Source organism: Tupaia chinensis, unplaced genomic scaffold (assembly GCF_000334495.1).
Source record: "Tupaia chinensis unplaced genomic scaffold, TupChi_1.0 Scaffold000281_1, whole genome shotgun sequence".
Classification (NCBI taxonomy): Eukaryota; Metazoa; Chordata; class Mammalia; order Scandentia; family Tupaiidae; genus Tupaia; species Tupaia belangeri.
Genome location: NW_006159764.1, coordinates 2,472,034 through 2,483,649, shown reverse-complemented (window position 1 = coordinate 2,483,649; position 11,616 = coordinate 2,472,034). Strand labels below are relative to the sequence as shown.

The 11,616-nt window shown below is 38.7% G+C and overlaps 1 protein-coding gene and 1 pseudogene across 2 annotated transcripts in view; one reads left to right on the top strand and one right to left on the bottom strand.

The window, feature by feature from the left end:
* SERPINI2 (serpin family I member 2) overlaps positions 1-11,616 on the bottom strand; it is a 34,720-nt gene that overhangs the window by 3,296 nt on the left and 19,808 nt on the right. For both annotated transcript variants that reach the window (XM_027772554.1, XM_006150293.2), the window contains exons 6-8: positions 7,905-8,002; positions 4,477-4,563; positions 342-431 (exon numbers count right to left, since the gene is read on the bottom strand). In XM_027772554.1, coding sequence (XP_027628355.1) covers positions 342-431; positions 4,477-4,563; positions 7,905-8,002 — 275 coding nt within the window. The remainder of the gene's footprint in view (positions 1-341; positions 432-4,476; positions 4,564-7,904; positions 8,003-11,616) is intronic.
* LOC114008081 (uncharacterized) lies at positions 10,035-10,129 on the top strand (annotated as a pseudogene).

The window sequence follows — 11,616 nt, the reverse complement described above, 5'->3', positions numbered from 1 at the left end:
CGCTCTTCCACTTTCCAGTTGAATGACTTAAGCCAAACTACCTAATCTCTCTCTGAGTGTCTACGATTTCATTAGTCAAATATTTAAACTACTAGACTGCTATTAGCTTTAGTGATAGGTGTATTAAATGGCTCCCACATGCGACAACTATGGTGGCTGCTATTAATACCACTGCCCTATTGTTGGCCTCTGTAATTTCTTTAAATACAATGCTGGCATGTAAGAGTCACTTAACAAACATTCATTGAAAGAACCAATGATTTGAATGTAGATTCAATTAGAACCTGAAACTAGTTCTGCTGAATATAAGTAGTTTCTCCATGGAATTCTGAAAAAAGTACCTGTTGGATTATTCTTCATAATGAACAGAAATGGATGATTTGCTATAAACTGGTTTCGAGCCAGACTCATGATCATAGGGACGTGTATACCTAAGAAATAGAGACAACAATTACTTCGATATTCACAGTGACACAAAAATAAAACATACTCACAATACTTTTTGTAGATAGGAAAAAACATTTTGTATAAGGAGTTAGCATGTGGAAAAATAACCCCATTTTTTCAGCGCAGAAAAAAATTGCCATAATTTTAAAAAACAAAGTGTGGAAGAATAAATATTAGATTATTGATGGAATAATTCTAATGTCACATTTACAGTCAGTGAAGAAGAAAGCCTGATACTACCTTCAATTTAGTGAAAGCAGTTGAAAAATGTTATCTCTTAAACAGCAATTTTCTGTTCACTTTTTATTTACATTATATAATTTATTCTTGAAGGACCAGAGTGACTCTATTTCTTTGGGGGGGGGGCGGGGGGGGACGACGACTCCATTTTGTTAAACCCACCTTGCTGAGAATTGGCACCATCTCAAGGAGGCGAGCCGATCACAGAGGAGAGGGTCATAATGAGAAGAACAAAAGAAATACCAGAGACCTGAAGTAACTTTCTTGCCCAACTTAATGGTCTGAAGACCAATCAGTAAAAGACAACTTGCTTCTTGAAATCTACAGCCAATGTATAGCCGCCTGAGTGCATTCCTCTGCATTCCTGGACACACCACCCACCACCCTTAATAGCCAAATAAAAACCCAGCCCAACAAGCACCGAGGCTCACAACTCTGATCCGCTGTGTCAGTGACGGTTGAGGGCCCTGGCTCAAGCCCGAATGAAAGCAACCCTTGTGTATTACACTGGAATCGGCTCCTTGTGGTCTTCTCAGAATTTTGCAACTGGGGCACTGCAATTCTTAGAATGATTTCAATTCTTAATTCCTACCCAGGTATGTTTGCACTTCATGTCTGTACTTTGGGCTTACAGTATCATCAGAGCTCAAGTTTATTTATATATTTTTTGCTATAGGGCATGTGAGTTCACCAGAAAGAGACAGAGGAAGACAGAGAGGGAGGGAAAGTAAGATATCACTGCTCAAGTGATGTAATCCCTTCTCCATTCTCTTAAAATTTTAGACAGGCATGCATGCACATATTCTCAGACTGTTTTTCTTTTCTTTTTTTTTAAAAAAATAATTTTTTAATTTTATTTAATCATTCAGTCATTTTCATTTGACCAGAGAAAGACAGGCACACAGAGAGAAAGAAAATGAGAAAGCAAGCCATAGGTTCGAGACTCAAATGGTGGTCAGCCATGTAGAAATGTCCAGCGCCTTAACCACCATGCCAAGTTGTGGTGTCCGGAACTCTAACAACTCAGTCAGCCATGTGGGATCCAGCCTCATAAACCTCCATGGCACTTGCTGGCACAAATTTATTTATATTTTATTTCCTTCTCAAAAATTATATTGTGAACTTGGGATTTTGGGGATTTATACAGTCAATTTCTGTGGGCCTATTCTTATGAAACTGGAAACATATTTGCTGTTGTAAAAATTAGTTATTATGTAATTTATATAATGTTCTGTTATGGCCTTTGTCAATATATAGTAGTGGGAAATTTTAAATGATTGGATTTTTCTTTCTAGATTAATATTTCTGTACTCAATTCAGATGTTTTCTTTACCAATTTTGCAATGATTTTATGCAGTTTTTAAAAATAAAAAACGTAAAATCCATATGTATTGAGAAAAAAGTTAAGTATAACCTAGAAACAGGTTATGAATGACAATCTCCTATCCAGACTGTTAGTACTATGCTGCCCAAATTACTAATGAATATGGGCTCACATCTGAAATACTGATGTAAGTCAGAAAAAGCAAAGGCAGATTTATTCCCATTCCCATTGGCAGTCAGTAGTTGGACTATTTTGCTCTTGAGCAACCCTTGAGCAGATAACTGAAAGTCAAAATGCATCTGGGACCAGCTGTTGCCATAATGGCTATGTTGCTGGACTCCCACACAGTTGACCATGGTTTGAGTCCCAGACCCGGTGACTTAAACTCACACCAGGAATGTGCGCATGCATACTCAAAATCCCGAGAGAGGAATGGAGGAGAAGGGATTGCAGCATGGCCATCCCCCTTGGGGGGTTATTTATCTCTTTCTATCTCTCTGTCTGTCTCTCTCTGTCTTTCTGGTGAGTGCATGTGCACTATAGCAAAAATTTCTCAAAAAAAAAAAAAAAAGGCATCATACATTCCTTTAGTGATTGTTATCTCCTCCTAGAGCATTCCAAGCTTACAATGAGAAGTAGTGGCAATAGCAGAAAGAAGCCTGAACTTGAAGTCAGAGAACCTGAGTGTGGCTCAAATTTTGCTGTGAGTTAGTAGTTCAAGCTCAAGCAAGCCTTGAAAAACACTGCGTGGCTGGGCTTATTCCTTCACCAACATAATGAGAAGACAAGACAATGCTCTATAAGGACTCTTCCAGTTCTGTGTAAACGCAGTTGGAAAAATGCATCTGCATGAGCTAACAAACTCATTCCCATGTAGCCTTTTGGTTTCTTCTCCATGGGTTGATATAACCCATTTCTTACAATCTTTATTCTTCGCCATGACAATACAGAGTCCTTCAGAAGATGACAAAATTGTAATGGAAGTCCAGTGTGTCCCACCTAGACGTCAAAATCCATTAGCATTGTGTAACATTACAAATTATTCAAGAAATTGAAAAATTTGGCCGGCAGGTGGCATGGTAGTTAAAGGCGCTGGATTCCCACATGGCTGACCATGGTTCAAGTCCCGGACCTGGCAGCTTGCTTTCTCACTTTTTCTCTGCCTCTTTCTCTCACCCTCCCTCCCTTTCTAGTCAAATTGAAATAAACATATGAATAAAGTTAAATGAAAAAAATAATAAATAAATTGAAAAATGGGCTAAATTTGTAGATATTCATTCATAAGACATTTTAAATTATTCATATTTTTCAAATATTGATTAAAATACATAGCGTGAGGAAATAAAATAGTCTTAAGAGGGATTCATTGCAATTTTTATTTCTAAATAATTTAAGGCTTTTCTTTACTTTTCAAGTGTTGTTCAAATGTAGTGTAGATACTATTCAAAATATCATTTTTCAAGGAAATGAAACATAGAGGAGTGGAATGTACACACAAATCACCTAGTGATTTTAGAAAATGCCGATTCCGATACAGGAGAAATGGAGTTGGGCCTGAGATGCCACATTTCTAACAAATTCTCAAGTGCTGTTTTTGTTACAGGCCCACACTTTACATTTGTAGTAGCACAGGCTGCCAGCCACTATAGAGCACTGGTTCTCATGCCCGATGCTCAGTGAAATTGCTTGCAAAAGCTTAAAAATATTGGAGTCTGGAGCTCACCTCTGCATCTACTGACTTAATTACTTAGGGGCATGAACTAGGCAAAGGATTTGGGTTTGTTTGTTTTGGCTATTGGGTATGTGTGTTCGTCAGAGAGGCACAGGGAAAGTGAGAAATCACCACCCGGGAAATGGTCACACCACAATCCTTTCTCTTCCATTCTCCTCTCAGGATTTTGGGCATGCACATACTTGTCCTAGTGTGTTTTTTAAGCCACCAATTCCAAGACTCAAACTGCTCAGTCAGCCATGTTGGATTCAGCTTCCTTAACCACTATGCCACCAGCTGACCTAACTTTTTCAAAGCCAATTTTAATGTGATGTTAATGTACAGCTAAGTTTTAGAGACACAGCCACAGAGATAACAAGAATCAAATTGGAAAAGTGAAGACTAACTTGGTGTAACCGACGGATGAAATTAAATACAGTTACTTAAGAGTGAGCATTTCAAAATAGTAATTATTTTATATTTAAGTCTTAAGTTTTTATCCACAGGCCCTCTATGCTAATTGGCAGGTAATCCAAGTACCAGTATATGAGTCTCAGTTCTGGATCAAATCCTTTCCCTTCCTTTTCACATTGTGCTGTGACTGAAGCCATGCATGAATAGCTTAGAAAACATTTCTTTTTTTCTTCTCATTGTGTACCAAACAGTGGATGAGAAAAAGGTCAGAGTATTGCCAAAAGGCCAACAGCACCCACCCGTCTCCTCTCCTAGCTTGTTGAGAAATCATTTGTCCTACCGGTTGATGTTGCAGCTTCACTGCCATCTTCATTTACCTCAAAGAAAACTTGTTGCACAACTTGGGAGACATAGACCTCAGACGAATCTGGGGGAAAATAAGGAAGTGTATTGAAGGCTTAAAATCAAGAGTCATTACCCAGATTTCCAAATGAACAACAGAAAGAAGGAAGGAAGGAAGGAAGGAAAGAAAGAAAGAAAGAAAGAAAGAAAGAAAGAAAGAAAGAAAGAAAGAAAGAAAGAAAGAAAGAAAGAAAGAAATTCTTTCTTGCTTTGTCAATTTGCTAGAAATAGAGGCGGTTTATGTTTCACTCTTACTAGGTAGTCCATCTCAAAGCCAGCTTGCCTTCTAAATTCTGTATTTAGTTTTGCTCTGAGTTTGAAGCTTTCCCTTAAGATGGATGAAAGTCTGAAGAGGTTTTGTATCATCTGTTACAAAATCACTTCAGAGCTATGTTTTAAAACCTGTTAACTTTTTCAGTGTAAGATAATGTCTTCCAACATTTCATCCCAGTCGGCTACAAGCTGATTGGTGAAAGCGATGTATATATGAAGTATTCCTGGTATAAGAATAGCCTCCTTGAGAAGGGGGAAGTGACGCCATGAGTTCAGAAGATATATGAAGTCAGTTTTGCACACTCAGAGAGATCTGACATTGTTCTCAAGAGGGACAATAGAAACACGTTCTAGAAAATCGCCTGGCTCATATTTAGCTTATAATGAATAAATTTTTGAATAAATAAATTATAATATGTCTCATGCTAGAAACCTGTAAAGTGGAGAAAGGAGGGGGCATTTACACCGTCAGTGTGAAGTCACTGAAACGCCAGAGAATGGCCTCGCACCTTCAGGCAAGTTACGTGATGCCTTCTCCCAGAACTGCTGGAAATAGGACAGGATTCACACATGAAAACCAGAGTAAATGACCCAGAGGCCCACACCAAGTGCAAAGACCAGGAGAGTTGGGGAATTTCACCCTGTTTGGCAATGGTACCAGACAAAATGACTCCCTGGAACTAGACAGAGCCACTGACCTGGCGTACTCCCTCTCACTGCAGACAGGACCAGGGCTGGTGTTAGGAAAAGAACAGGACCTGAGAAATGATAGGTTAACACAAGGAATCTGGACACTATGTACTGGTTTCTTCACTTCTATAGTAATTCTTTCCCTTACTTTTCTATGAAAATTCCAAGTATATTTCTGTTAAGTTAAAAGATGAGAAAATCCTGTCACTTCACTAGAAACTGTGTAAAGAAAGAATAATAGGCCACTTTTTCCACTTGCTTTCTTGTATTTAATATTTAGCAAATGTCTACTATGAAGATGTTAAACTAGGTGATTTACCTATATTATTTTACTTATTTCTCTAAAAGTTACTAACTATACTATGTCCAGAAGATTAAGACATTGAAGCTCAGAAAATTATTTTACTACAAGTGATACAAGAAGTAGTAAGAGTGAGATGTCAATCTTCATCTCAATGTTTCCAAAGCAACTCTGTAAAAATTATTTATTTGAAACTTATAAACAACATGAGTATAAGGCAGTGTCTCTATCATGGAGATGTCTCATAGCACTGGTATTGGGCTGGTTCATAGTAGCCGTTAGTGAGTGTTTATTGTGAAAATGGTAAGGACAGACAACGAGGAATTCACTGTGCTCTCAACCATCAGTTATAGAGTCAGCATTGGCTATGACTGGTCTATACCAGCCAATAAGATAGAACTAATATGGTTTAAAAAAAACAAAAACTTAAAAGCTAACTCAGAAAGAAAAACAATGAAGCAGAAAATGCTAAGCATTTGTTTTCTCTGCTTCAGATTATTCTATTGCACTAATTCTTCTATGAAACATTTTGAAGGTATTTTCTTGAAAAATCTGCTACTGAAAAGATATTTTCTGGAAGTCAAACATTGCTAGGAATTTGCAGAGTGAATGGTGGTTCAAAATATCTAAGGCATATTGGGTGAGTTTCCTAACACCAGAAAGAATTTTAAGAGGAAGTACTTGAAAAGTGACCTGGCTTACAGTAGGCTGATGAGATAGCTGTGTTCCAGGACACACTTATATATCAATACTGTCCTGTTGCAGTATTTAATGTTGACTGTGTCCTACCTGGTGCAAATGAAATTGTCAAAGAAGTCAGGTCTATCTGTCAGAGTGGGAGCAAGTAGCTACATCATGTACGAAGGTGATAATAAACATCCGTGATACCTGTGCATCCCACTCATCTCCTCCACCAGGAGAGCTCGTTTATTCTATTCATTTACTCACACAGGGGATGAGTGAATAAACTAACAAATACATGTCCCAAACTGAGATATGTATATAAGAATACATAAACATCCCTGGGATATTTCACGTTATGATACAAAAGCTCGGAAAGATAAATTTATGTCATTAGACCTCTCTTTATAATCATTACACTGAATTTATTTTTTATTTATGTAACTTTTTTAGAGAGATTTTTGCAATGGGGCAATGTGTTCACCAGAGAGACAGAGAGGTAGAAAGTGAGAAATCACTCCCCAGGGAGGATAGCCATGCTTCCATATCTTCTCCTCTATTCTCCTCTGGGGATTTTTGGCACACACACACACACACACACACGCATGCACACATACACACCCGGCCTGAGTTTTAAGTCACTGGGTCTGGGACTTGAACCATGGTAGACTACGTGGGAGTCCAGTGATGTAATTATTATACCATCTGCTGGTCCCTAGACTTAATTTAAAAGAGCGTAAGTGATTTGGGACAAATTGGCCCTCTTCATTCCTTTCTTTTCTCTTTGTTAGTTATTTTTGAACTCGTGAGCACTGCCAGAACCAGAAGAGTTAGAAGCCTGGCTATGCCATGCAAGCAGTGACCATCCGTCCTACCCGAGCACAATTCCCCAGGTGCAAGTAATCATAACAGTGCCATCTCCAATTCATCCAGAGATTCTGCTGCTAAATCTCCAAAGGGAAGCATGATCATTTCTTGATTGTTCTCTTCACCCAGCAGCTTGTGGAGGCTTGTTTCATGGGCTGTGATATTACTGAATTAACATGAGCAGATCGGTTTATAAGGATTTCATTAGCTCTGGTTGGATGGGAGACTCAAAGTCATAATTCCCATTATTTGGATAAGGAGATGCAAGCAGGGAAGAAATGAAAGCACATGTAATACTTTTACCACATAGCTCTATGAGAAGTATGGTTAGAATGCTTATCTCACATTCGGAAATGCTTTTTTACTTTCATTACAGAAAACTACTTAAATTCAAAATACAGTACTTGTTTACAGACAATTCAATATGAATATGACATTTATTCACCATGAATATGTTTACTGGGGCCAAATGCTCTTTCAATTTTCAGATCAGCCAGTTAATAAAGCACTAAGGAAACAAATTAACATAACATAAGAATTATTTATCATATTACCTGTTATTCCAGAAAGGTCACAGCCACCACTAAATATCTCAGTTACGTTCAAAGAATATAAAGCTTCTTTGAAGTCTAATTTTTGTTCCACTTTAAATCTGTTAAGAAAAAGAATAAGAAAAATAAAAGTCTTGAAACACTATCCACATTTGCTACTAAAATTATTTAAATAAATAACTTGAAAGAGATAATAATGTAAAATTTTGGGTTTGTTTTTGTTAGCCCAATTACATTTTCTCAGCTCTACCAATCAATTCTTGCTTTCTAATATCTTGCTTCTCAGATAAATGGTTGGTGGTAACTGGGTCTAGAAAAATGATACTCCAACTTTGGCACTTTGGCCTGGGTGCTCTGAACTAGAGGCCATTAGAAGGCTTAGAAGCTGCCTCAGAACCAAAATTTCCTTGACCTTCCCTTGCTTTCCTCCCTAAGTACTAGGAGGGGCTCTCTCTGTAGTTCCCTTATGGGCTATGGGAAGTTTGTCCAAAAGGAATGCAGTTATCTCAGATTCCCACTCTAGAATTTATATTAACCAGAGAACATTAACTCATCAATGGAGAGGAAACTAAAAGTCTTCATGCTCTGAATATCACTTTTCATCTGCTCAATCACCTATCCCTGTAAGGGCTGTTACCTGAGACTGCTTAACAGGTCAACCTTGGTTTGTGTGCAGTTCTGCTCCTCATCCTCCCTGAATTATTGCCATCTTGCCCAAAGCCCAGGGGAACCCCACGTCAGGCTATTGTCTGCTCTCTGAGCCGATTCTTTTCCCCTAAAATTGCCTGCACTCCCCACTTTCTCCTATAAAGAAAGCATTCAAGATTCAGCCATCCAGACCTTAAAGCCTCATATTTTGCAGTTTCCATGCCCATGTGCATATTAATGAAGGTGTATGCTTTTTGTCCTGTTATTCTGTCTACATTCAGCTCATTTCAACAAAGTTAAAAACTCAAACCTTCAGGTGCGGGGGTGGGGGGAATTCCTTTTGCCCCTACAAATTTGGCATTGTGGCAGGAAGCAGATGGAATTCATTGAAACTTCAGAGGGAGCATTTAGATTTCCCTATGTTAGGGAAGGAGATGAGAATACTTTTTTGTTCTCTTAAAAAAAAAAAAAAAAAAAAGGGACCAACAAAAAGTATAATGGCAAGCCAAGAGTATGTGTGCATGTCCAAAATACTAAGAGGAGAATGGAGGAGAAAGGATTGCAGTGCGGCTATCCTCCTGTGTGAGTGATTTTTCACTTCCTGTCTCTCTGTCTCTCCAGCAAGCACATGCTCCCTATGGCAAAACTTTCTTTAAACAAACAAACAAATGTTTCACCATTTCACAATTCCCTGGCTTCCACACCGGGGTTACCAGCACTGCCACCATGCCTGGCTCTTAGACAGGGTCTACTATGTTGCCCAGGCCAGTCCAAGCTCTGGATCCCCCTGTCCTATTTTCTGGGAGCTGCTGGGATTACAAGTACACACCACATGCCAAAGTCTTCTGGTTGGACCAAAAAACAAAACCAGACTTCCCATAGCCTGCAGAACACAGTGTCTTAACACTGCTATGGCTGGTCTGAGAACACTGTTCTTTGAAAGGATGACTACCCAACCACGCAGAGTGAAAGTTCTGAGTTTTCAATTACTTGGCTCCTTTCTAAGAATTGTAATATCCACTCGGCAACTCAATGTACTCAAAATTTTCACACCAGCAAAGACAATTTCTGGCAGATGTCAATGATACCATGAGCAGGAAATAGGTGCTAACAGCCTTTAAAGAAGATTGTTGGCTACTGAGGGACAGAGAGATATCTATGACCTATCATCCATCTCAACTGTTGTCACAACTGATGCAACTTTCTTCAGCTTATGGACACAACTAATATCTACCCAATAGGCCCTGAAATAGGTCAGAGATTGAAAGGGAGCTAAATTTCTTTCAAAGGAAGTAAAAGATAAAAATCATAAAAGAGAGCTCTGTTTTGTTCACTCTCTCACACACCTGCATGCATGCATGCTCACACCCTATCAAAAAAATACATATATAGGAGGGAGAAGTGAAGACCTGGCCAGACCTGCCAGTAAAGATCATCCAGTTCTGTATCTCAACATGTCTTACCTGTGAAGAGAAAACCACCACAGTGGCACACATACTAAAATTAGAAAGATACAGAGACTTTTAGCATGTGTTCTGTGCAAGGAGGACATGCAAATTCGTGAAGTACTCCAAAGTCTTTTCCTTTCCTGAGTTAATACACGCCTTGGGATGGAGAACCACAAGGCTAGGAGTACTTTTCATTTATTAGCCAAGACTAGACATGTGAAGCCCTGCATCCTGAGCTACAGGAAAACAGCAGCTAACTTCATCAAAGCCAAAGCAGATTAGAAAAAGACAGACTCATTATTGTATGTGTGAAGCACTAGTATTGCTGATGTGTTTGTGGATGACTACCAGAAATAAAAGACAGTCCTCATAGGCCCATGTGTCCTAGGCTTTAAAACATTCACATTCCATATAATTGTGTTTATGAACCAACTTCCATACCTATAAATAAATTCAAGGCCTTTTTTGGCTTATAATTTGCAATAAAACTTTTTTTCAAAGAATTATTTAATTTTATTTATTCGTTTATTTATTTTATTTGGACAGAGAGAGGCAGAGAAAGAGAGAGAGAGAGAGAGGAAGTGAGAAAGCGAGCCACCAGATTCAGGACTTGAACCGTGGTTGGCCATGTGGGAGTGTCCAGCGCCTTAATCATCATGCCACCTGCTGTTCCCCAGCAGTAAAACTTTAATTAAAATGAAAAAAATATATAACCTCAATCAGAGAACCTGACACATTTCTGAGGCACTTACTCCAAGTCAAAATCAATTACTGAATCTCACTTTTCCATTTAAAAAGGAAAAAAAAAAAAAAAGAAAGAACTTAGTACTTATTGACTTTATCCATGCTTAAAAAATCAAGTTGCATTTTTAAAAAAGAATGGGAACTTTTTTTTAGAAACTAATGTAAAATCTTCAGATAGAGAACTACATGTATTTCCCGTATCTGTGAAATACCCGGGCAACTTCTTCCTAAGCAAAGTTGACTATTTCCCAGTGGACATTTGCCTCCATGCTCCCTGGGTTGAATATAGCCAGGACTGCTCAAAGATCCTTGCTTATTTTATAGGTAGGCCCAGGTCTGAGATTATAGATTGGCTTGGGCAATTGGTCTAATTAGATCATTACTACATGTATTTCCCGTATCTGTGAAATACCCGGGCAACTTCTTCCTAAGCAAAGTTGACTATTTCCCAGTGGACATTTGCCTCCATGCTCCCTGGGTTGAATATAGCCAGGACTGCTCAAAGATCCTTGCTTATTTTATAGGTAGGCCCAGGTCTGAGATTATAGATTGGCTTGGGCAATTGGTTTAATTAGATCATTGTTTTTGTTTGTTTTTTTCCTGGAAGGTGCATGCCCTGGCCAGAGACAGGGAGAAAGAGGGGATGGCAACACCTCCATGAGGAATGAACATCTTGCAATCCCTTCTCCCTCTCTTCCTCCTGTCAGGACTTTGGTCACTCATGCGCATGTGCCCAGTATGTTTCTTAGGTCACAAGGTTTAGGACATCACCCATGCAGCTGGACATGTGGGATCCAGCTGCCTTAACCACCAAACTACAGAGTGGCTCAGAACATTGTTTTTTTTTTTTTTTTTTTTTGAGGGTTTTTTCTATT